Source organism: Falco peregrinus, chromosome 14 (genome assembly GCF_023634155.1).
Source record: "Falco peregrinus isolate bFalPer1 chromosome 14, bFalPer1.pri, whole genome shotgun sequence".
In the NCBI taxonomy this organism is placed as follows: domain Eukaryota; kingdom Metazoa; phylum Chordata; class Aves; order Falconiformes; family Falconidae; genus Falco; species Falco peregrinus.
In genome coordinates this window covers 7,069,180-7,096,574 of record NC_073734.1, presented here as the reverse complement: position 1 = coordinate 7,096,574, position 27,395 = coordinate 7,069,180, and the positions used below count along the sequence as shown (strand labels likewise).

Here is a 27,395-nt window from a genome sequence, read left to right as displayed (position 1 = left end):
ATGCAGAAAACATACTGCTCCAAGACAGTATAAGCTCATCATAAGAAAAATTCAGTCTTTACTTTTTTCCTGTCTGTTTTTCACCTCTAATGGAATACTTTCATGGAAAAAGAGTATAGGCTATCCATGCACTCTGGATATCAAATCGCTGACAAAGAGGAGTGTTTCCCATGCATAGTTATAGATGGTGGGCTTCCGATTATCACTTCTTAAATCTTTACACGTAGTGCTCTGGAGCTTGATTCCTCCAGTCTTTCTCCACTCTTATTGCAGTTCCTTTGAAAACAGTAGAGCTGAGCTAGTCCAATGCCTTCAGAATATGTGCCTACCTTTTGCCTGCTGATGTTAATATTCAGTGTTCTCTGGGGTCTCTCTTTTCTGAATTTAGAGGAATTGAAAAGATACCATTTTAACATTGTTAATTGCAGACAGTCCTCTTGGAGGGATGCTTTTTTTGCTATGCTCATTACAGTCTGTTTTCAAAGAAATCTGTTGATTGACAATCTATATTATTTTTGACAGAATGATTTCACTTTCTTTCAAGTACAGTTTATTATATGCTATTGAAATTATAGCACTTATTTTTAGAAATTAACTTCTTGCGCTATGCTTTCAAGTTTGTATAGTTTCTTTATCCCATAAGATACTGAAGGCATTTACATTTCAGGTAAACTGAAATGCCCTCTGACTGTGCTGGCAAGTCCTAGAGAGAACCTAGGACAAAGCAGATGACATTTAAATCCAGGCAAAACTTTTATTTACAATCTACCTGCCGTGTGGGAGGTAGATGACAATGAGTCATCTCTGATTACCTGTATCAGGAGCATGTATCATAAGTGAATGTACCTTGCTCACTAGGAATTTGTGAATATTAATTACAAATGCATGACAGAGGGGACACAATACTCTGGTATCACTGTTTCCTATGGACCCAGCTAGATCTCATTGATCTCAGTGGAAATATTTCCATGGGTTTTGGTTAGGGTTGGATCAAAGCATGAAGAAAATGGTCCCTCTGCTGGGGACAGCTAAGTCTATGCAGTAGAGTGACTGGGTGTCTTTTCTCAAATGTTGGTGTTATATCAGTGTTGTTTCACGTATAGGATTATTATTCAGAGAGGTATACACATTTTATAATCTATTTTAATGCATTTCCTCGTAGTAAGCTGCTGAGAGCAGTTCAGTGTGTACCAATGGAAATGTCTGGCCCTGAGAGAGAAACCAGCGTCTGGCACTATGATGTGAAGATAACAAGATGCATGAGTATTAAAAGTGGTTCAGAGGGAAACCAAGAGTGAGATTGTCTACTCATGAGAATAGCTCTTGTTTGCAAGGGGATGTATGCAGTGCCTCTTAAAAGTAATAGCTTCCCATTTCACTCTCTTTCCTCTCTCATTTTACTTTTTCTTCCTTAGTTTATTGATCTGATGTGCTTTTGTCCAAATTGATCCCTGAGGTTATAGATCAGCCCTTTAAAACATCTCCTTGATAAATGTGGAAACTGGGAATAGCCTTTACAGCAAGTACTTGGTGAATTTGTATACTTACAATGTGTGCAAAAGTTGTAGAGGTAGAATTTGAATGTGGTCTTTAAAATATCTCATACACCATGGGAGTGAACTGGTTTAAAGAAGCCAGTACAAGACCTGCTCACCTGATGCTGGGAAACTCACATAGCAAGGCACAAGAGTTGCCTTTATGCCTGGAATTTAACATTTCAAATCTTTGTGTACTAAGTATTTACTATAGAACAGTGTATTAATTAGAGAAACCCCTGATATTTTCTCAGTACTAGAAGATTCTTAATTTTTTTCAAAGACAAAATGAAATTCCAAATAATGATTTAGCAAGAAAGATAATTAAGAAAATTAAAAAATCTTCAGTGCTGCTCAAGTGCTATTAGCACATTAATATGTAATTTCTCTGCTGTTTTGCCTTACATTATGTCTATTATATACATCTATTAAATTAAAGCAATGCACCTGCGAGAAAACCCTTCTTACTACCAAGCTGACTGGACAGTTAACTTTACTCAGACTGAAATATCCTTTTGTCTTCAACCAGCCTCTTCATAAATTTATCAATTCATTTACCAGTAAGAATTTGTGTGATTCCTCAGTTTATCTCCCTAATGAATATTTATTGCATTCAACCTCTTGGTGCCATAGAGGATGCCTAGGTTGTGAGTGATTTGTGCCTCTGACTTCCCTGTTGTTGCTCCATCCTTGCCTGGGAAGAATATTTTTCCAGTGAGCTGTGCTTTGGTTTTTGCCACAGGCAATTTCTTCCTTCAAAATAGTACATAAATAAAATATTTGTTCGCGCTTCTCTCTGAGCAAAGCATACAGAGGAAAATCTTTACTCATTTATGCAGAAAGTGGTATCTGTTGCAAAGAGTAAATCCTCATTTTCATATTTAATGAAGCCATAATCATTGGTAATGGATGAAGATTGCATTAAAGAAATCTTAATGTTCCTCTCAAGGGAAAGTAATTTTACTAGAAACAAGCTAGTTAATCAGCTTCAGAAAAACTATATATGTTTTATTATACAGGCAGGTTTTCCAAGGACAAAGTAGGAAATGTAACAAAAACATTTATCAATTTTCATCTTCAGAAATTTATCACATATGGCATTATGCAGATTTCCTCTCTGAAACACACAGTACTAGTCTTGTTGAGGTTTACAAACAGAAAAGGCTGACATGAGTAAAATATTTATTTCTGCTCTACAATCTATGTGATTTTCATGCAGATGCAGTTAAATTTCCCTATTAAATGAATCTTGCTAAAACAGCCTAACAGAAAGAGGACAAAGATCAGTAGCCAGTCAAATACTTCCCTTAGCTTGTGTTACATATTGTGGTTCTATCCACAGAGACCCTGCAGAGGTCTGTGCAGTGTGATGCTCATACGCATACCAAAATCTTCACTGTGCAGGGGAAATGAAGATCAGCAATTTGGTATAATCTACTGGCTGGCCGAGCATTAGCTGCTCCCTTCAGGCCACTGCATGACTGAAGGGCTTATGCCAAGAGACAATTGCCTGGATCACAAGCTGGGTAAGAAGTGTCTTGCAGTCATACACTCTTTCTTCTGTCAGGATTTGGGCTGCCAGCCCCATCCTTCCTGCAGCACAAGTATGCAATTACTTAATTGTAAACCAGAAACATTCAGAAATTAACATTCAGAAATTATTTTACTACTGAGATTCCACCATAGGACTAAATGATCACAGATGATATATTGTGCCTGGCTTACAGCTGAAGTACAGGACAAGTTTACCTAAAAATTTAAGTATAAACCTCTTTGTACAGTAGTATTCTGTGGTTGCGGTGGTCTAAGAGTTCGAGTAGCATATGTTTGTAAGGGAAAATAATATTTTTTATGTGTCCAGCAGAATTGGAAAGGGATGACTACCTTTGGGACACCAAGCCCTTTTGAAAGGTACCCTTGAACTAAGAGATGTGCCCAAAAGCTTTTCTGTTTTCTTTGAGTTATATTATTTAGTCAATCAAAAACAATACTTGTTTTCCGCAAAGAACATTGGTTTGTGTGCTTTGGTGTTCAATGGGAATTTTGGTCCCTACATGTACTATAGAGGACCTCTTAAGGTAGAGGTGTTACCTGGTCTTGGGTTCAGATTTGTTCAGTGAATTTAACAGCCAAAGACTCCTCTCCGGAATAGCTATCACTGCCACTATCAGTACAAGGAGAGTTTCAATGGTATAAGCAGGAAGCACAGAGGCTGTGCAATGTCACAAGAGTAACTGATGCATGGAGGTTGCTTTGGGTAAGCTTTGCTTGGTCCTTTGGCTGGGGAAATGCGAAGGCGTATTGCATCTTCATCTTCTCCCTCATTCCTGAACAACCTTTAGTATTAGCTTGATATAGCTGAGAATCGAGTCCATTTATTTTTGGAAGAAAGGCTGAATCAGCCCTTTTCATTTTTATGTTCAGAATAAGCCTCATTTCTTATATACATTTCTTGGAGTAGTTTGCATTATGTATACATAAGAAGAATAGATTATTTTATGGTTTTTTTTAAGTAAAATGCAGCTGAAAATCATTGATCTGAAAAATAACAATACAGAGAAAAAGAAACATTGCCTATGGTTTCAGGTAGAAGCTGAGTAAAAAGCACAATCTATAGTGTGCTGTGAGGCTGTTGCATTACTGAAGTAGTATTACTATAAGTGGTCTCAGACTACTTATAAACGCACTACCTGTTGGTCACTGCTGCACGCTGTAGAGGTGGGGAAGGAGGGAAGGAAAGGAAAATCAGCAAAGAAAGTTTATTGGAAATGTCTTTAAAAAATGTTCCCACATATGTAACCTGGAGAGAACAAGAAAGTAACAGCATAATGATGTAGACTTGATGATCTAATTGGTTTTCTGACACTCTCATTTCTATGATTCGTTTTAAGAAGTCTTTTCAAGCTTGTGTCGTTGTGAAATAAATAGAACAAATTGGAAATGTGGAAACTAAATAATGATCTGCTCATCATGTTAATATTACTGCTGTCAGCAGTAGTAATATTTATTTAATGATTCTTCTGCATTAATATGAAAGTATATATATTAAAATATAATCCATATTCCAAAGAACTTGATCCTATGTCCGCACCTTTCCGAAGTGATCCTCCATTCAGAGAAAGATTTATACATAGCAGGAGAAGTGTCACTATCCTAGAAATATATGTGTGGGCCATACTTGGGAACCAGTTTGCTTGCTAATGTGGATTTAAATTCAGGACCTTAAAATTCTGTGGTTACTAAATATTTGAAGAAGGTTGAAATCTGGCAAAGCAATAACTCTTCAGTATATCCAAGGGCAGGAAAGATTATGACAGTTTTATTTTATATTGGTCTTGTGCTGATAATATTTCAAGAGGTCTGTATTTTCTTCTAAAACCTCTGGCCTACCCTCTCTGCATAGGTTGTACATAGCAAAATAAACATTTTTTTCATTTTATGTAACTCTCCAGCAGTACGATAAGAGGCCGCTAACCAGTTGTGCAGTACATTAAAGTGCAGTGATTCATAAAGCAGTATGACTTTACTCACCCCTTGATCACCACCAACTTTTCATTCACTCCTTTTGTATGTGATCAAACACCCTCTGAAAATTACAGAAGGATAAACACTTTTGGCTTTCAGAATCAACAGTAATAGATTTCCTAGATTGTCCTTTCATGTTTCCCTGCTCATATTTCTATTTAGTTTCATCTGTCTTGAGCATATTTCTGTAGTGCCCTCTGACCCTAACGTAGGAGAGCTCTTCTTGCTGCTGTGCACCAACTGTGCTTGCTTTATCCACAGCCTTTCTTTAAGGGCAGCGTTGCAGCTGTTAAGAGTACTGAATCTCTATGATATCTCCGTGTCAGTGTCTTTTCCTGCGATATTGCCATTGCAAGGATTCTTGGTGGACTCAGAGGTCACTCACTTCTACCATAACTCTAGGGCCCTTCAAACAGCCCTTTTCCATATGATTCTCTCCATTATCAGCAAGTAAATAATATCTAAGATGGATGAGGGAAGGATAACGGGCACATCTTAAGTTGCCTTCTGGCAGCAGGTACGATACCATACCCCGGTATGAATCACCCAAGCCTGAACATCATAACACTGTGCAAGAGTCTTACCACTGGAGCCATCTGGGTACCGGTTTTTGTTAGCAGTACAAGTTAGTGAAATACTTGTTAGGGTCATGCTTCACAAACACTGCTGCTCATTTCTTTGATTTCTGTTCAAAGTCCTTTTGTCTATTCCATTAAGGACAGGAAGCACAGAGATTGCTAATGAGTCACTTTCATGGTTCCAGCCAGTCAAAACAACATTTTCAGGTGGTTAGTCGTAAGCACAAGTATGCCCCTCTCATGAAAACTCATTTTCTCTATTACAGAAGCATAAATCTCTTACTGATTGTATGGATGCTGGTTAAAGGAAGGAATTAAATAGTTTCATCTTATGGAAAGGTGCCAGGGATATTTGTACTGCAAGTCCTCATTTTGTGGTTTAAAAAAGTGTTTCATTACTGAGTGTAGAACTTTTTATACTGCTGTAGGGAATTCACTGATCAGGAAAACATTCCAAAATATCATAAAGGAAACTCAGACTTGTAGGAGATTATGCAAATGCAGCTGGTTTTTTACAAAGGGAGAGGGATCTTTAGATTTTCGGGTTTTGTATGTTTGCCTACATGAAAGAAATTAGGGAAATCAGAATATTTTTCTCTCTAAATTCTAGTGCTAGTTAGCGTTCTGTAATTACTTCTCTGTTACTATGTTTGGGAATTGAAACATTAAATGGAAAAATTATTTATGATACTTTTGAAAGTGCTTCCGAAGTCAGAAGTCAAACTCTTAAATTTTGTAATTATTTATGTCTGTTTGCTTAACACATTTGTATATTTTCCAAATATTCTAAATGAATAAATCTTGTAAAGAATAAATGTTAACCAGTTCCATACAGAAAGGTTGCAAAAATGTCACCTTTATGAATAACAGATATATTTTTTCTAGTGTCACATTTCAGTTTCTGGGGATTTTAATGAAAGTATTATTTAAGCAAGAGCAGAAATTATGTTTTCTTCCTCCTTGTGTAATAATTTTGGTGTATTTTTCAGCATATATAATTTTTCATTAATACTAATTGCTTTTGATGCATGCAAAACATGAACAGTATGAATGCTATATTCATATATTCATATATTGTTAGTTTCCATAATTGGCTGATCAGGTAAGACTTCAGGTCTTGACCAGTGCCTTCAGGTGAAGACAATATTTCTAATTCAGAAAACAAAATAGCAAGCACCTGAATTTCTCAGGAATTTGATGGACTGTGTAACCTCCCATCTTTAAGCTCACTGGTGCAAAACCGTATCAATTGGTCAATGTGTCAATAGTGAAAAGCTTTGATGCCTTACTGGTAACATATGTGAACTTAATTTGAGATCCCGGTTTTGTTCCCGAAGTCTACATCAGAAGGAATAATAATAATAGTAACAACAATAATAATAAAATATTTAGAATTGACATTCAGCAGAGTAGTTAAGAATTGTGTATGCCATGGGTGATATTGTTACTCCAGCCTGACCAGAGCTCTACTGGCATGCATCAAAAGAGCATGAAAAGAGAGGTTGCATTGTTACCTTCAAATTCTGTAACTGTTTTTTCCATTACTGGAGAGTTATATTTTCAGCTATTGATGACAGAGTACTAAATAAAAAAGTTCCTGAAATAATGAAAACCACAAAAGGAAGCATACTACACTTTGTAGGAAGAATGAGCACTGGGGTAGGTACCTTCTTTTCTAGAGCTGCAGGTGTTTATGGGAGCAGTTAGCTGTTGAGCATCTTAGAGATGCACAGGAAGCAGGGCATGTGAGAAGGACATTGGCTGCAGCAGCTAAGGGTGAGGCTAAGCTGCTTATTTCACGAGGGATTCTTTTAGTATTATTTAAGTCAAGCCAAATCAATGTGGGTAATTCAGCAGATGAAAATGTCAATGAAAAGAACCTGAGTCTGAAAGTCATCTGCACTGATATAAACTAAAAGTAACTTCATTAAAATGTATTTATTTATTACCTTTCCCTATATCTATACATCTATTGTGTGTATGTTATACCAAGGATATATGTGTGTGTATATAATATACAAAATTAATGGCATTACATATTTAAATAGTACTATTCAAAATGGAATTATGTCAAAGAAAAACACATAGCCAGTTATAATTGTATATATATTAAAATATATCTCTTTGCTTCAGAGCAATACATTTAAATAGGTTCCAGTTTTAAAGAATGTATGCACTGACAGTTCTTGAAGCACTCATTTGCTGTTATGAGCCTGTAACACTCCTGTACTATTATTCATACTGTCATTCCAATACTACAAAGTCAAAACTTGCAAGAAATTACCACATAACCAGTAGCACAGTGTCTCCACATGCAGTAACTAGGACAGAAGACAAAATGAAAGTACTTTATAAAGTTTGCGTGGAAAACTGAAAGTCATCATTTATACTCTGCTTCTTTATAAGTGCCTTATAAATGGTTAACCGGTTTTGAAAAAATCTTTCATAAATGTTTAATTGAGGGTCACTGGATTGATTTTAATTATGGGTTATAAACATCTGTAGCATGCCTAATTTATAATCTAATTTGTAGATGTGTACATAGATCTCCTGCTTCAGAAACATGCACACAACTAAAGAATTAAAAAAATTCTTATTTACTTGTTGCTAATTGCTTTCCAACTACTATGTACTGGTACCATTTCATAGCATTTCCATTCAAATTCTGATGAAGCAATGCCTTCATGATGTCCTACATAAAACAGCTCAGATGCATTTTTTTAAGTGCCCAGACCTTGGCATAATGGTGAACAAAGCATTAGTGTAAAAATAAAAGTTTTCGAGACAAGCTGTACGTGTATGTTGAACTATTCATGGTATAACTTTTTTCCTGTACACGGGAAGGTTATTGCTGTGAAGCAGAAGGAAGTGCCTGTATGTGGAGCACCAGCAGTATACACAGTAGATTCCATAACTGATATGCCAACAGAACATATATAAATTTATTTTTGACATGTAAATGTGACAAAATGCCTCTGAAATTAGCATAACTAGGTTGTTTTAGCAAGTGGGATGCAGCTGAATGATATTATGAACTAGCGTTGAGTGCTAAACTGAAATAAAAACTTCAATGGTGCTTTTCTGCAGCTTCTACTACCTCTTAATTTTGCAAAAGAATGAACTGATTTATGGACAAAGTCTAAGCAGAAAATGGCAGCGTTTTTTTTCACTTTATTTAGTAGAGAACCCAGGTGTGAATGTTGCTTCTTCAAAACTATCTTGCTTCCTGCCCCAGCACCACCAGCAGATTCCCAGCCAAGGTGGGGGCAGGGGAAGAGAATTTTGGCTTGGACTGTGTTGCAGGCACCAGGGTGCCTGTTCCAGTTGGATATATAGGCAGCTCAGTTATTCAGCTAGCAACTGCTTTATGCTGAATGAAAAAACTTGCTTTATGCAAAATGTCAGTGTCAATGATAGAAATGCTCTAGCATTATCGCTTGCCATCAAAATAACCATTTTGTAATTGTAATTTTTCATTAACAAAAGCAACTTTCTTTATGAACTGCAAGTCTGAGGGACACTTAATTCTTGAGAAAGCTGCAACTTGGTGGAAGGAGTCAGCCTGCAGTGCAGTTTGCATAGGACCCGTTTTTGGGAGCCTCCACTTTCACTGAAGGAGGTTTATAAACTGCTGTTTTATTTTTTGCTGTTGTGTTTGATTCCAGCAAATAAAATAACAGGTTAGTAGATCACAGTATTTCATGGTACATGAAACTGAGAGAATGGCATGCTATAGCGGGAGTAATGTAATGCGCAACTTGTTTATTTGTTAAATGTGAAAACTATATGGAACATTAGAGGAGACTTTTTGGTCTGGGATTTTTTAGCAAGAGCTCTGAATGCATCTAGAAGTTTCAACTATAGCTTAGCACAATGATCACTTCAAGGACACAATATATCCCTGGTATTTAATACAGAGAAGTAAGTGTTTCTCTACAAAATGTTAATATGTATTATTAAATATATTCTATTTGGGCAAGTATTTATGTATATTTTAATATAGATGGAATTTTATTAACTAGGGAAAGAAATCGCATGCCTGATATCTTTAGAGCTTAATTTCTTTGAGAACATTACACTCGTAGCACCATGCAAAAAGCTGGGGACTTAGCACCTGCATTTCTGTGCTTTTGGCAACATAACCGATTTGTCACCAGTTGTGTAGTTTCGAAAGTCAGTGCTTGCATGAGTATACATGATGGTTTTCTCTGGATTTTAAACTTTATCAGTATTCTGTGTCATTACAGAGTAACTGGGAAATGTAAAATATGTTGGTTTTTATTTGCTTTAGCAAATTATCCATTTGGTCTAATTCTTAGTTGCACTGTGTCAACAGATATATTCAGTGCAAAGATCATTATCAGATCTGCTTGTTAGAGGGATAGAAAGCACAATATGCTTAACAGAATGCTGCTGGGATTAGTATCAATGGCTTATTTCATAAGTTGCATGCAAGTGATTGAAATTACAAACTGTTCTCTCTTTAAAATACTACATTGGGGGGTGGGGCAGGAAGCACAAAGTGAATTCCCTGAACAAAAGAGTTTGCAGCTATCTAATGCATGTTTCTGGTAATGTAATAAAAACACAAAATAACTTTATTTGACATTGGTACATTTTGTTGGAATACCTATTTTCTCTTAGACTTTCAAGATCAGTCATGCATGTATGATTTAAGCTACAATTTTTTAAATTTACATGTAATCCATAGATAAAAATAATTGTGGCTCATTTATAACTGTCAAGGGTAATTTGCTGTAGATAGACATAAAAAAATTGTATTTTATAGGTATCCAAATTTATAAGTTTGGGGGGGTGTGTGCTTTTAGTATTTTTTTCTCTTTAGCAGGTGTTTAGTTTGGGGCTAGTGGTGTTTGGAAGTTACTGCTCTTGCCAAAAGCCAAGGAATTTAAAATACAGCTCTAGTAGGGATTGTGTGGTCCTCTTCCCTTGAGTTTACATAAATATCATGCATAATAATATACTGATGATCTCATCCAATTTTGAAGTGTATGGTAGTTTCAAGAAAAAGATATTAGCAGACATCTTGGAGACAAAAGCTATGACTCAGTACTGACCTTGGCTTCATTGACTAGCAGGGAGATTTACAGCTCACATCCATAGAAAGTAGGATTTCATAGAAGTTAGTGGAAAAACAAATTAATAAGTCACAGAAGCACAAGGGGTAAAGTAAAATATTTCTTGATTTTTCTAACTGAAGTTTTGCATGGAAGAATGCCACTCAAACCCTTAGACGTTGCACCCTGAAGGTTGATATCTTTTGAAATTGTCACTCTTCTGTATGCCTTGCACCAGGGCTCCACTCAGAATTACAAAAGAGCTGGGGTGGCAGGGGGGAAGTTTTATGCATGTATTTGACTTTAAATTTAGTGTTATATTGCTATTGACATTTTCAACACTGGAAATTGTGAGGGCAAAAGTCAACAGGCAACCCAAGACAGGGCCACTTACGTCTGCTTCCAAGTCCCATTTGCTTTTCCATTTACTTCTAAGAGGACAAGAAGATGGGTGGAATGGATGTTCACCTGTTTTGGCTCCATTCAGTGCATCCTTTATGCAGGCAAGACCAACCTTCTCCCCAAGAAACTGTATTTCATTGAAATCCCGAATTTGAAAAGTAAAAACGAAGTAAAAAGTTCAGCTGTTATTCTTTATATGCCTGATATATGTCATTGAATACAATAGGACTGAACCACTAGTGTACATTTAATGTCCTTGCCTATAAAATTGTCCTAGCTGAAAACCGATATTTGTTTTGGGACATGAAATGACCTTCCACTTTGTGCAAGAACAGGTACGGAGGTGACTGAACTAGTGGGCTGTATAACGCTATGTCTATTTCTGGTGGCCTTCAGCCCAGAAAACAGTCTATATATTTGCCTTCCTACAGTTTAGAACTCAGCCAGTTAAGTACAGCACCACAATATGGGAAAATAGGAAAGAAGTGGTCAAAATGGATACCCAAAGACAGATACAGCTTCATTCCTTTGCACTCCAAGCTGCCCCACACTTGAGCCATCTTCACACCAAAGACCATGTTGCCAGGTTCACATGAAGTTCTCGAAGATGGGAAGCTCAGCTTCAAAATCAGGGAGCGATGAAAGTCATGGCAGAGAGAGAGCTTATCAGCACTCTTCAGGTATAGTTTATAGCTTATGGACTTTATTTAGATCCCTGCCAGTCAGTTTGGAGAGTGAAGGAACAAACCCACTTTTGTCCTCAGCCAGCCAACACGTGGCAAAGAGACGTTAAGGAAAAAGGGCTCAGTGATTTAGGAAGTTTTAGTGGTTGAAATCCGTTCACTGCAAGCCATGTGACCCACTCGAATTTTAAGTGTGTTCAAGTTGAAGGCTGTGTAAAAGGCCTTGGTGGAAAGGTAGAAGTGTTTCACCATTTAAAATCTGTCTCTGGGTCTTCCTTTTTGACACAATATAGCGCTGACTGATGCTTGTTTTCTTCGGGCTTCAAATGAATATGTGCAAATGTGTAAATGTACTTGAACAGGCCTGTGACTCAATAACTGTATTTGCACAAAGCTGTGCAAATCCTTGTGTTCTCTAAGGATCCAATTACTGACAGTGATATATCATGAGCTGTTCTGTGTTTAATTATTAATTTTACATTAAGGAGTTCCACAGTCAATATTTAGATGTTTTATGACATACAGAGCCTTTTCCATACCCATATTTCCTCTGCAGGGACATAATGTAGCCCTTTCAATACTAAATCAATTATACACAAAGTTAAAATAACTTGATTTGTTGCTTAAGGCTCTTTCCTAATATGATGCATCAATTCTGAGAGAGTAAGAACAATGCTATCAAGGCCTGCTGTTAATCCTTGCAGACCTCCACTTTCCAAGGGTCAAGCATCAGTGCAGACTGTAAAGCTGTCCGGCACGGCTGGGGCATGCCTGTAATGCACTTCCTACAAGCATGCTTTCCCTTCAGCCATAAGTAGTCATAAATAGGGAAAAAAAAAAAGGGATTTTTTTGGGGGGGTGTGATACTAGAACAAAAATACAAGAGAATAATTTCATTCTAACCCTCTTTTCCACATGTGTAGTGATGGGCAGAATTAATAGGAGTGGTAACACCTGTTTTAAGTGCCTGGGAGTTTGATACCTTTTCTGAGGTTTCCTCCAGAATTAATCACTTCTAAAGATTCTTCATCTCACCTTTCTTAAAATATTTAGCTTATAATGGGATGAACTGCATCTGAAATTGCCAGTCCCTCTCTAGTAACTATTAAGAAACTTAAAGACTATATATCTCTGACCCTGAAAAGGGTGTAACTGAGTGAAATTAATCACACTAACCCTAAACTTGCTGAAATTAGTGACTTAATTAATGACTTAAATCAGAAAATAATATCCAAGGCCCATATTGAAAACTTATACCACACACTCCAAACTGTATTCTTGTTACGTATATGGATAGAGCTTTTGAAACCTGTGATTTATAAGGTAGTTTCAAAGACCTGCTTTAAAATCATAGACCATACTCTTTCAGCATCTGAGTCATTTATTAAATTCAGCTATCAATGGCTTTCAAATATAATTTAGCCGTAAAGAGGATACTGAGTTGCACTGAAAAGATTTCTATATGCAGATATTTCAGTCTCAAGATGGAGAAATGGCTGAAAAACTTTCCATTGTCTGTTATTCTAGAATGCTATTGGGGAATGAGCTGTTGCTATGGATTTGATTTAAAGGCTGGCCAATTCAAAGTGTAGGTTTCCAGAATAACTGATGGTGTTTATCCTACCTCACTGTGGACCCTTTTACTGTAGGAAGCTATTGAACTTCATTCAGAAGAATGTATGGGGGAAGAATGAATGCTTTTTAAAGGAAATTATATCTTTCCAAGACATGCCTTATGATCCTTCTGTACTGATTTTTTTCAATACTAGCTTGGATACCTTACAATCAAATATTCCACTTCTGTTTTTAATTTTAACAGAGATTAGTGCACCTTTGATTTATCTAGAAAAGTGCGATGGGCAATGCAATTCTCTGGATTAAGAACAGGGGATAGTTGTCCAATTCATTTATTTGATGTAGCAGTGAAGAAGTTCATTACGAAGTATTGTCTGGGCAGGATGAATTTTAATAACTTCAACAAAGCAAACACTGGAAGACCAACCAAATAATTTATCTAGTAGTTCATCTGTGGGAGGGGGGAAAGAAAACCAAAACTTACCTAAAAAGATCCTGTATTAAGATGGAAACACTTATCCTTCAGACAAAAACTTTCAGATGTTTAATAGATCAAATGGCTAGGGCTTGACTATGAGATCAATACAAAGATGAAATGGTACATTAGAATAAGTGTGTGCTCTGGTTCTACAGATGAAGCTAGAAACTATGGAGGAAGATCTACTTCCTCGTTATGAGGTCTGATTCTTCTTTCATTAGCGCCACTTTTATAATATTGAAGCACTCTTGGTTTATATGGATTAATTTTGGATTGACGTAGATGATGAGAATCAGTGACAGATGCATGGATAACAAGGATGGGTGTTCCAATTATATCCCCACCTTTTAACATGAGATTAATGCACAACCAGTTCATATTGGTTAGAGGCAAAGAATAAAGACTTTTGAGGTGCAGTTACTGATGAAGTGTATGTTGGTGTATTATCATTATCATATAGATCTAGGTGAAAAAAATCAGTACTTTTATTTCTTGTACCAGCAACTTATATAAGGGTCTAATACAGGAGAGGCGCAAAAAGGCACAGATTGTCCTTTTACTTTTCTCTTTTCATTTCACTTATAGTGAAGTGAGAAATTAGGAAGGTAAAGAGGGAATAAAGGTAGTGTAATGCTGTGTATACCTGATATAGAGCTTCAAGGTCATTCCTGTATTCCATAGCCTCACCTAATATAAATCTTTGCTTTAGTAGTGCTGGGCTGATTTAGATCAACAGAAATTCTGGCCCACTGTCTCAAAAAGTATTTCCAATCAGGGAAGATTGACCTTGCACTGAGAGATCTTATTAAAATGTAATATTATTACAGTTTAATCATGAAACATGCCAGTGTACCTTACTTGGACAGAGAAGAATAGTCCAAAGTGATTTCTGTAAAGTAATGACATATTCTTGATTAAAGCCCACTGCGAAAGGGAAGTATATTTGCTGTCTTTCTTATAAGATGTTTTTAAGCCAGTCAGTTTCTTTACAAAAGTAATTAATTTAAAGAATGAGATCTTCCATTTATGAAGCGTGGCCCTGATCAAGAGACTATTGAAATCTGTGAAAACACCACCTTCATAGAAAAATCTCTCAGTTTTGTTGTTGTTCTTGAACAAGTCCTAATGCAAGGTTTCTTATTACCCATTCCACACAGGCTGTATTTTCACATATTTAAAAAAAACCACAAAAACAAAAGCAGACACTTACTGTCAATAATTGCATTGCTTTTATTTTTCATTTTGAAATAATTTGTTGTTCGAATGAAAGGAAAAATATTCTCATTTCCTTTTCATTCTCAACGTGTTACTAGATTTTAATACACTACTGATTTAAAGCCTACAGTTGGCACTGATCTCTTTCCATGAATTTTAAACTAGTTTCACTTGTGCCTTACAGGCAGTCCTAGCTTAAAAAGAAAATATGACTGAGAAACACCTCTGTGTTGTAACCACTACTGATGTGGGATTTCACCATTAAAAAATAATAACAGAATAACAGTCTGAAGTGTTACCGTAATTCTTTCTCAGCTAAGGTATGCCCTCACAGCCCAGGTTCTCCACTAGTCCGTATTGGTGGACCTATTAAAATACACTGCAGCTTTGTCTCTACCAGTGCACCTAAGTTTCCTTTCCAGAGGACATGGATGCTGAAGAAAGCATTGCTGTCTGGAATACAGCTAGGGTGCTCACCTGGCTCCGAGGGCTGGTGCATGCTGCTAGGTCTTTGAATTCAGAGGCTTTCATGGCTTAATGGATAGCTGAATGTGAGCTAGGTTCCCAATGTTTAGCTATGTTTTGTTTAATATAAAGGCTAAGAGAAGAGTCGGTACTTGCTCTTGTTGCCATTCCTGCACGTTTTCACATTGCTAACTCTTCTTGACAAGGCTGGATGGAGACAAGGTGAAAGTGGCTTTGAACTGAAAGACAGCCCGTTCTCTCCCAGAAGTTCAGAATGCAAATAATTGACAATCCTTTTTTACTAGCTTAAGTGAAGCCTCTGAGATGTGTTTTGTTTTCTTCATTTATCTTGATTAAAAATGCCTCCCTGCTTAAAGGCTAGGAGAAACTGGTTATTAACTTATTTTTTGGGAGAAAGTGAAATGATTAATCTGATTTTGTCTGGTTTATTTTCTGTCTTGAGGTTCAGGGGAAGCTTTCTGCTACATTCAAAAGGTAATTACTTATGGCTATTTCTGGATATGAAATTCACATCAGGCTTTATATATTTGTATTATTTAAAAATTGCTGTATATTAGGAATTTGCATTGCTCTGGCCAAAATTATACCACACAGATAAACAGGGAAGAGTAGAAGAATGGGAAACTATTAAATAAAAGGTAGAGAAAAGCTAAAAGAAAATATTTGGATTATAAAACAGATATAAGTGCAGAATATATATATTTTAGTAAGCTTTCTGCTTGGATGTTCTTGACTATAAAGTCTGCATCTGCATTTAAACAGCTTGCATGCGCCTGAAATCAAATTTGAATGATTGCAGGCTATTCCAATTTTACATGGGAACTGGGAAAACAGCATGGTGAGTCATGTGAGTTGTAAGCATCTCTGCCAAAGTGTTTCGGCTGTCAAACAGTTCAGATCAAAGTGCTGAGTGCATGAGCAAGTCACTAGGCAAGAGGTGTTGAGTCTCAGACTTTTTATTCTGGTTTTGTGAAAGGTGAGGAAAGAGCTCAGCATCCTCCATCTCCACTGGTGCAGTGATGGTCTAGCGTTTAACTGGCTATTTCAGGCATTGACCTGCCTCCTCTTAGGATTTGAGCTAGCTTCTGGCAGGTGTGTGCCAAATGCACTTGTCGTGGTGATAAGTTACATAGGGATTATGGAAATTTCTCCATTTAAGGTTTTCAGAAATGAGGCCAGTATTGTTCTCTATCTTTTCAGAATGGTCCTGCATTGTTATTAGGGGGTTCGTTTTAATGATGTTGTAATGTCTCATCTAGTCTTTATTTCCTGTGATTTTTTTGATTGACTTCTAGTGCTAGCCTGACTGTTTTCTGAGTGTGCTTAGGACTGAATCTTACTTTTTGTATGTTGAATAGCTATTCCTTCACACATAAATCACCATTCTGTCATATTCGCCTGCTGTGAGATGTTCAATGCATATCATCATTTACATTAAACCATTTACTTCAAGAGAATGTGTTATATTGCTTTATGAATTATGTTATCTGACATATAAGATTATGTTATGAATTGGCAGTTAGAATATTAGAACAGTGGGACTTTTTATAGCTTATGGTTATGATCCAAGAAGTAATTCATGTCTTAATAGACTTCACTGGTCAAAAGGGAAGCAGACATGAGAGTGCGACATTTTTACTATGGATCCAGGAATCAAGCAGAATCCTAGTTAAGAAAAAATCTTTGGTGGTTTGCTTAAATATGCAGCCTGTTCATATCTGGAGGAAGGATGTCTTCATTTCATCTACAGCTCTATTGTTCAAAGCCCTCTCTCACTAAATTTGCAATTCCCAGTCCATCTGAAGAGGCTGTAAGTGAACAAGTGTGATGACTTCCCCATGTCTGAACAAGGAAGGCTTGCTTCTTGAAGGGGTAACAATGATGTTGAGTAATACTGGGGGAACTGTTTAATGGAAGATGGAATTGTAGTAGATATAATTTGGTGGGGAGCAGTCACTATTCTTCTCCTCTCCTATTTCCCTTGTTCCCGTTATCTGGAGGTTTAGATACACATTTAAGAAAGGATAAACTTGGTTCGGGAACACACCACAACACTTTCTGTCTCAGCTACCCTGTGTGTTAAAATATTAAACCCTTTTAATTTTTAAAGGTGAAAAGTTAATATTTTTTAAAAAGTTGAGGAGTTTGACATGTGCTTTGAAAAAGAACACATTTCCACCAACAAGCCCTTGTTCCTCTTACGTAAAAGCCTTTAATAGCTATGTCACTGCATATCAAGGTTTCTGTTGTTACTTTTTTACTTAATAAGTAGTACACTTGGCATACAGAAAAAAACAGCATATTGCTTTCCTGTGATGGACTGACTGCTTGGGAATAGTTTTTATTTTTGAGTTTTAATATAGATACGTGATGAAAAGAAACTGGCACATAAAAATAAGAAGCCATCTGAGTAAGTTAGCTTTTAGCATGTGTTTCTACCCGTCTGTCGGGCAGTCAGTCCCTCAAAACTTTTGAACTTGCTACTCTATTTCCACTAATTTTCTCACAGGGATAAAGTTGTCTGAAGGGGTACCTTAAATTCATACAACTCTCATGAAAATAAAAGAGAAAAAGATCCTATGAAAGGTCTTCCTAAGGGAATGACTGACTTTAGCCCCTCTAAATCATCATCTTATCCATCCAGGACACTAGCCTTTGGACAGTAAAAGACAGGAAAAGAAATGAGACTTCATTGATTTTACTTCTCATGGAACTGCCTGTTTCATGCTGTCTGTAGTCTCATACTATCTGTAGTCTATCAGACAAATGCAAAAACTACGTGCAATTATTTTTTTTTATTATTTTTTTTTTGTGTAAGGGAAGACTGCATGGTGTCTAAAATGTAAGTTATCCCAATCAGGGACCACAAATTTCATATTTTGTAGAATGCAAGATTTGTGATGGGGATCTTAGAATTCTGAAAGGATAAATAATGCTCTTTTTATTTGCTTCATAATTTCTTGTATCTGCACAAAGAAGAGCGTAAGTATATGCTACCACAACATCTCATAACCTGGTATGTACTGATAATATATGCATGATTTGGGAAACCTTGTTGGGGCTGACAATTTTCAGTGTTTTCACCCAAAAATTTTATGCTGAAGAAAGAAGCATTCATAGCACCAGAGACAAAGCACAATATACCAAAGTAGCATTTATTTCACGTAACTTCAACTAATACAAATTCATTTATGGGCATTTCATGTATCCATGTCTCTCCTTGAGCAACAGATACCTGCAAGTTCTTAACATCATTTCCAGGCATGAGACACTCTACCCGACTGTACGGCTAGGGACACTACTGTATGTAACTCATTCTCAAAAAATCCCAGGAGTGAATAACTTATTCTACCAAAACGGCTGTGTTACTCAGGGGAAAAAAAGGTTAAATGCTAGTATTGCTAAAGGCTGACCTGCCCATTCATCTTTACAGTTTTGTCATAATGTTCAACTAGGAATGTTCCATTATTTCCTACTCGATTTATATGCTTTCTGACTGCATTAAGTCTTTACACATAGCAGCAATTCTTAACAGTCTTCTTCTCTACTTAACATTACTGAAATTTCTTTTGTGTATCAACAGAAGTTTGTTGATTATTCATTCCACAACTGACAGTTCACCAGTGCATCTCTCCACTCGTGCTGACTGCATGCTCAGATGGCATGCCCAGCACACTAATCAGCTGTGCTGTCTAAACTCTATTTTAAAAAGTATGCACATATCCTGAATTTGCCAGACATCTAAATAGACGATATGGAAAATGTCCTGTAGGGTAGAAAATTACTGCCCTATACAAACATAAGATATGCTAAAAGCCTGAGCTACTTAATTCTTACTAAGTATCTTCTCTACTGAACAACGGCTTCAAGTTTTTAATAACACACATAAGTTAATAACTGTAGTTGCAATTCAAATGCACTTGATTGGAAACATTATAGACATTACATTTGTTTTGCTTCCCTAGGGCTTATTGTCTTTAAAGTACAAAATGACAGTCAAACATGCAATTAGTTATGATGAGTATAACAGGAGGGCATTCTCCTTTGCTCCATTTTCTGAAAGTTTATATCTTTTTTTTTTTTTTCTGTAGTGATAAATGTGATGTGTTCTGGAGTTATAGGTAACCTTGATTTCTTCCTTTTTCATCCTGTTTTTCATTCTTTGTTGGCTCCCTTGGGTTGAAATAGCTTTACTTTTTGAAAGTATACCATTGTTCAACTGATTATTATCTGTGTACAGACGTATATCTGAACTTGTGAAGAAGGTGGAAATAAAACACAGCAATCCAAGTTAATTAGGCAAGTAGATCCTTCCATTTCCGTAGAGTATTTAATGTGCTGAACATACAGTAGAGACTCACAAAAAGAGTGAAAATAACATGAGAAAACCAATATCAAGCTTTTGAGCACTCATTAAGTTAAAACTATTCAGTCCTTAAACTGGATAATATTTTAATGTTAGTATTCAAATTTGTCTTTTAAGTTTGTAGGCTTATGACACTTGTTCACATTTCACTAAGCTGGAAATAGGCCTCCCTTCCAGTACATTCCAGTCCTTTTTGTACACCCACCAGCTGACTGTAATAAATAAATAGAAAGGATAGGTGGTTAGTAGTAATCTCATCCATCAGCTGAACTGTTCCCAGGGTTCTTTTGGCATCTTGACAGAAAAAAAAAATGCACCTAAAAGGAAAAAAAAAAAAAAAAAAAGGAAATGGAAAGGTTATTAAGAGGTAAATAACAAAATGCCAACAAGCTTTTTTTCCAAGAGACCATCTGCTCCAATCACCACAAAATTGTGCAAGCATTGTGTTTTACTTCTTAATGCCTAAGGGGAGTTTTTTGCCAATATTTCCAAGCTGACTTCCAGGCCAAATGAGCAAACAACAGATTGATAGCTGCAGCCTCTGGAGCAATGACCTGGCTACTGGGATATATGTCCGATCAATGAGGAGCTCTGGGAGGTGCAAGTAGAGGTTTTGAGTGATTATGGTAATAACAAAACTGCCCAGAAGGTGTGACAAACCATGAATATTGAAATACACCAAGGCATAACTATACCTTTACTGAGAGAGACTGCCTCAATCAGTCTCTGTGCATCATTGGCAGAACTGTAAAGTTGCTGATTTTGCAGACATTTCTTCCTCTAGCTTGATAAGTTAATATATATTGTTTAACATGATAATGTAGAAAGCTGTTGTTTTGTGGTTTGAAAGCCAGCTGCATTTGATTGATGCCAGGAATGGAAGTATTTATAAAATGACACTGAATTAGAAGTAGTCAGTTTATGGGTCTGGGGAAATGAATCTTTTATGAAGAATAAAACTTTATGATGAAGGAGTAACACTGAGGAAGTGTGCATCTTGAATTAAACTCTTTTGGACTTGGATGTATGCTGTAGAGCCTTTTAAAATGAAAATATGTGTCACTATATTTTTAGGAAAAAGAACTCTATAAACATTATCTCTTAGGTGGTCCAGTTCCAAATGTAGAGTCATGTGTGTTCTCTATGTGAACACCTCAGCTAGGACAGGAATGTTTTTCCCTGGAAATATAGCTATCAGACTTCTCCAAAAGGTCACTGGAATATATTTTAGCTGCTGATTTAAAGTGGTTGTGATTTTTGAGGCATCAACCACAAATACTAGCCCATTCTAGCTTGTTGTACGTGTGTGGGGTTTGTTTGTTTTGTTTTAATGAAGTAGAATGTAATTAGGCACCACTGTGCTTTGAAATGAACAGACAGCATTGAACTCTGGTTAGTTTGTGAGCTTGCTTGTGAGTGCAAGAGAGGAAAGGATATGTTTGGGGGACAAACCCTCGTCAGCACGGCTGCTGAAGCCTAGCACCAACCTTCAGATCAGTGCAAGGGCTCCCTTTCCCTGCAGTATTCCAGCTCCGCTGGCTGCGGTGGTGTGAGCGTATAGGTGATGGTTAGAGAGATGTAGGTTTCTGTATTGGTGTTCATGAACAGAAAACAGGTACAACCTCGGACTGTACTAATGCATAATGACATCTAAAGACAACCCCATTTTATGTGCATTTTTACATGTTATATTAACTTGTGAGAATAGAATAACTTTTACTTAAATGTAAATGAGACTCTGATGGTAGCTAGAAACCAGCATCACAAAACTTTTGACAGAAGCAACATAGAAAGAAATAGATCTATTTCTGTACAGCTTTCCTCCTGAAGCTATCATTTCTATGCAAAACAAATGTTAACATTCTGCTCTTCTGTGTTGCTGGAATTTCTTATCTGTATGCACCAAAGGAATGATTGCACAGAACAAGTTAATGTCCATGGAGTTGAAAGGTTAAAGAACTGCAGCTGGCAAACCAGCATCAGACTCAGCCATTGTATTAAGCCAGTTTTATGCCAGTGTACTAGAGATTTGGGGATTTACATTAGATCTTCAAACCTACATGTGCCTTCCACAGTCTTAGCATCAGAAATATTTCAGTAGAACTGTCTGGGGCAATAGGATTTCTACCTAAGCATATATTTTAATCAGTTTCTAAACCTCTGCTGAGCATCAACTCATCTAATAGATTAATAATAGTAGCAACTGTATATTCATTAAAAATATAATCTAATGTACTTGAGTATAGCATCTTAGTAAATTGCATTTTTCAGGAAAGAGTTGCGTGCTGAAACCCATTCAGTTTCACTTTAACTCAGGTATTCCCTTGAAGATTTGCCTTAATTCTTCTTTATCTCACTGAAGTCTTGTGATTTAGGAGATGTTTGTGAAACACGTTATCCAATGTGAACATAAATAAACTTCTCAAAATGTGATAAATATCTAAAAAATAGCACAATGTGTTGTACTTGTGAAAAGAGGGTGGGTGAATCTTCATTCTTCGAAACAGAAAGCTGCTCTTTTTTTCTTCAGAGGAAGTCTCAAACAAAGGAAAAAATATCAGGCCTAGAATCATCTTGTAATATTGGAAAACACCGCATGGTATCCAGCGGTAAAGCTTCTTTTTGAGCTGTCTGACCTCTAATCATTGGTGAATAAAACCAACATGTTGTCAGATCTCTGTTATTTTTCTCAAGGGGGTAACTCTGCCTGAAGTAGCAATGAAGAAAAACCTTTGAGTGCTTATATTCAAGGTCACTACAACAAGAGGCGATACTTTGTACTCTGGGAAGTGCAGGGGAAAAAAAAAAAAAAAAAAAAAGGAGAAACATATCTAAACAACCCAGTTGTGTTTGTTTAACAGTGAACAAGGCAGTTGTTATGTCAGCCTATAAATGAAGCTGGGTTTGTTTGAACTTTCATCACAATATTTCATTTTTATTTTATTTTTTTGTTTTGATTTTTAAGTGCTCTGTGCTTCAAGACCTTCACAAAGAATATAGACTCGCTGTTTAGCATTGCACCTGAATGATATATATTTGTTTTGCAGCCACTTGTGATGTACTGTCTTAGACCTTGTCTGACCAGAAGGTTTTAATCACTTGTAGTTTTTTCGCCACAAAAGTCTATACAGATACTGAGAACAGATTATAAGGTCTTACAGACATGTTAAGCAACAAGAATGTCTAATTTGAAATGTTTTTCATCATGATACTTTAAAATAATACTTTTATTTGAAAGTCTATGAGGGTAAAGTAGTTGTTAGCCACCACATAAGAATTAATCTCTAATAAAGAATTATAACTAACTTTGACGTTGTGGTTCACACGTTAGATAATATGGTTTCAGTGCTAATCTACTTAAATGTAAATTGTATAGTTGATGGAGTTTGATACATTATTTCAGTTGGGATTTTTAGGCAAAAGAACGGATGCTTTTCTAGATTCCTTATTTGTATCAAGTTTGCAAATATCTTTTGCATTAATTTGTTACTTAACTTTGGTTCACCATTGAAATTAGTTTATTGATTTGTTATTTGGTTACTTGGTTATTTTGTTATTTGGTAGGATTTTACTCTTTCTTCAGGTCAGTATTATCAGAAATACTTTTGTTTTGGTGTGCTGATATATTCCTTTTCAATATTTTTTTTTAATAATGCTTGCATTTATACCTATAAACAAATGGATTAAGAAATCACAATGATCTAGGGGTGAATATCTCATGGTTCAGCCCAGGTGAACTTTACTGTTCACCTTTACATACTTCTTTTCTCCCATTCTTAAAGTGCAGTAGAAAGCAAATAAAAGAACGCTATGACCGAATTTTGTAGGCTATGTCAGCCTGTCTAAGGGAGAGGAAAAGACTTGATCCTGCAATGCAGGAGTATGTGTTCCAGTAGCTAAGTACAGAATTGGCAGCATCTCAGTCCTCCTGTATTAATTATGATATAGAAGAGTAACGTTTTTCCTCCGTACACAGATTCTGTAGGAATCTGTGCAGTCAAGTGTTTACCATATTGCACTGTGTAGCAGAACTGTATGCTTTAGGATTTTAATGTTAAAAGCAGTCTTCATCACTTGAAGGACAGCATGGCAATAGAGGCGTGTTTGGTTGGGGTTTTTTTGTTTTATTGACACTGATACAGTAAGCCCATAAACTTGTACAAATTGCAATTATAATAATGTAGGCTTTAATAATTACAAAATTCCTTACTGACAGAAATTATAATGTCCAACCAATTCTGAAACTGTGCAAGACTAAAGTGAAGATAGACTTTTCCTTCAGCATGGTCATCTTCATCATAAATGTACCGTAGAATTTAAAGTGAAAAAGATACACCTGTAGTTCACTTAGTGAAATGTAATTAGTCTGATGGCATACAAACGTGGGGAACTTACAGAGTTATAGGTCTGCTGCAAACCAGAAACACTGGTCTTTTGTTGCTGGCTCAGTAGCAAGTAAAATTAAAAGCACAAAATAAGTATCAGGTGAAACTACTTAGTGGTCTTGATGAGATAATTATATATTGTGCCCACCTGGTTCTCACACTTGAAGGCAATATAATTTTACACGTTGTTGCTAACTGCATCCTGCTGTGTGTCTACCTCTCTCTCAGGTACGACTGTGATGCGTATGACTGCATTCGATGCTGATGACTCTAGCACAGACAACGCTCTTCTGCGGTATCACATCCTCAAACAGACACCTACCAAACCATCTCCAAATATGTTCTACATTGACCCAGAAAAGGGAGATATTGTTACAGTGGTGTCACCTGTACTGTTGGATCGTGAGGTAAGTGAATGTTTTCCTGTTGCTAGTCTGATATTTTAACGTTTATGTCTATAATCTTCTTCTGTGGCTTGAAAAGAGGTTCAGAATATTGCAGCAATGGGGGTTCAGATGTTCAACTTTGAGGAGTCTTTTCAAGAGTTTTGTTTATTTCTTACTTGTGCTTAAGAAGTTATATTCTCTGATCAATATTTATAAATTTTGTAGTTCATAATTTCTGGACAAGATGTTTAGTGTTTTGGACTGGCAAGAGCAAAGATCTTAGGAATAAGTGGAATTAAATTTAGGGTTACCAAATGACTCTTTGGAAGTAAAAAAACCCAAACCACAAACCTAATTGTATATATAGCTTGCTACGTGATTGTTACAGTTTGGTGCCTTAAATCCTTTTCTAGAATTTTCTTTTTATTGAGTGGACTTAATAGACTAATCGAATTTGTACCCCCTAGGCAAAAATGAAAACGCAAAAAAGGAATAGTAAAGGTAGTCTGCATGTGGCTTTAAGGTGAATTACCATAGTGCCAAAATCTATGTTTATTATAGGTCATTAACATTATAAGAGTGTAAATTGATAGCAAAGAAAGCTTAGGTATGATCATTTCACATCCAGAAGATTATAAAGCAGAGCCAATCGGTTAAGACAAAGGTTTAGTTATCAGAATAAATGAGATCTGGGCACCAATACAGTGTTGACCCTGAGCAGTTAGTCAATCTATAAATCACCATTTTCCTACCAATTATGTAGCCCTGTGTACTCTTAGGTTTGTGGAGACGACTGAGTTCTTTTCTTGCAGGCTGTTTCAGGTACATGCTAATTTACTGAACTTATCTTCTAAGCTGGTTAGATTGAGGACTGTCAATATTCAGCACGCTATTTCTCATTTTAACCAGATGAAAATGATACCCATACCACTTCCCATGTTAGGTCAGTAATTTTCCTGCAGGCTTTTCCAACAGCAGGTGTTTAACGGGTAAACCAGACACATATTCCAGACAGACAGTGCAGTAAAAGTAAGGTCCGGGCATGTAGGATCTGTCTGTCAAGTTTAGAGAGATTCCAGTCCTTTCACACTTGTGTGGCTGGCCACAGAATCGTGCCCAAGACTTACATAATCGCTGCCTTTTTACCTCAAGTTTCCCTTCTAAATTCATTGTTTTGGTTCAAAAGCTTTATACTGTTTTTTTAAGGTCAGTTAAGGTATTTTTATTCCTAGCAGATAACTGTTCCCCAGATTAAACCAATTTACTCAAAATTAGAAAATCAATGGAAGGGAATGAACATGCCTGCTTTTCCTAGTATCTCCCAAAGGTCACTGGTGATTCATGAAATAATGATGCTGTCTCCATACAAGAACCCTGGCCTCAATCGAACTGGTATTACAGCTGGATAGTATATCCTGAAAGCAAGATCTGAATTCCTCATGATTTTTAGTAATAGTAGATTCAATACCTTTGCTTTAAAGGTGACATGGCAAGCTGTAGTCTCGTTGAAACTGCAAATTCTTGTTGTTGCTAAAAATGCTGTATGTTTTATAAGCCAAAATATAGGGCTATGTAAAATTTTAACACTAAATCCAATCATTACCTGCAGATAAAAGTCCAGCCTAATATTTTCTTGTCAGGTGAAAGGTGTAGGAAAAAGCATGTTTTCCATTTCTTCATAAGAAGTGTTCTCTGTCATCTTCGTGGGTTCAGCCTCTTCTCCCCCCTCCTGCTTATGTACATCTTGTGTAGAAACTGGTAGTCATGCCTCCTTTTTTAGATCTGTGGAGTTAGCCATTCATGGTCAAAGATGTATAACTTCTGTTTTTAACTGTAGTATTGGCTTTTAGGGATGAGCAGCCTAATGGTCCTATTATGAACAATTCTGGGTACCAACATAATCCTGATACTATATAAATAACATGGATTTCTGTGTAGCTCGTGAAATTGAACTATGGTAAAAGAACTGTCTGCCTCGGGTGGAGAGAGATGGGAGTAACAGCTGAGGAGGAAATGGCTCTCTGGCTACTGCTTGGGGAATATGGTGTCTGCATATCACCAGGCTTGAAGAAGTGATTATCAGGATGCTGGAAAGGTGGTGGGCAGGGGGAGTGTACTATTTGGCACTCCTCTGTAGGGTATCAGCTGATATAAGGATGTTATTGTTTTATTTTCCTGGTGAGCCTTTTTAGGTCTTAAACATTTTGGCTATTATCACTATCTCCTATGGAGGTGCGTTGTAGAAACACGGGACAAAGAAGTGATCTTTCCCCTGAAAGCCTTGCTAATACATGTGTGACATCAGAGGACAAAAAAAGTGATGGTTGGGCAAAGACCGCATGAAACAGTATCTGTGAAAAGGGCGGATGCTTTTACCTCCTCAGGTCTTACCCTTCTTTTGTTGGTGTCTCATTGGAGAGTGTGTTATAGCAGACATGCGTCAGGAGCAGCAAGATTTTTCATAATGTTTTCCATTGCTTGGAAAAGAGAATAAATATTGAGCAACTCAGCTGATCCTTTTTATGACTGGGATTTGAGTCAGCAGTATTTGCAAGTAAGTGGGTGCAGCTGCTGAAGGTGCACACCGTACAGGGGCGGCAGGGGAGATGCATTTCTGCTGGGGAATTCCACAGCTCCAGAAACTGGTCTGGGTGAATCTGATTATCCACGGCTGCCAATCCAGACCTGCGGCTTCTCCTAGAT

The 27,395-nt window shown here is 36.7% G+C and overlaps 1 protein-coding gene across 2 annotated transcripts in view; it reads left to right on the top strand.

Moving 5' to 3' along the window:
* CDH13 (cadherin 13) overlaps positions 1-27,395 on the top strand; it is a 509,204-nt gene that overhangs the window by 329,837 nt on the left and 151,972 nt on the right. For both annotated transcript variants that reach the window (XM_005234781.3, XM_027782937.2), the window contains exon 7: positions 24,535-24,713. In XM_005234781.3, the coding sequence (XP_005234838.1) occupies positions 24,535-24,713 (179 nt within the window). The remainder of the gene's footprint in view (positions 1-24,534; positions 24,714-27,395) is intronic.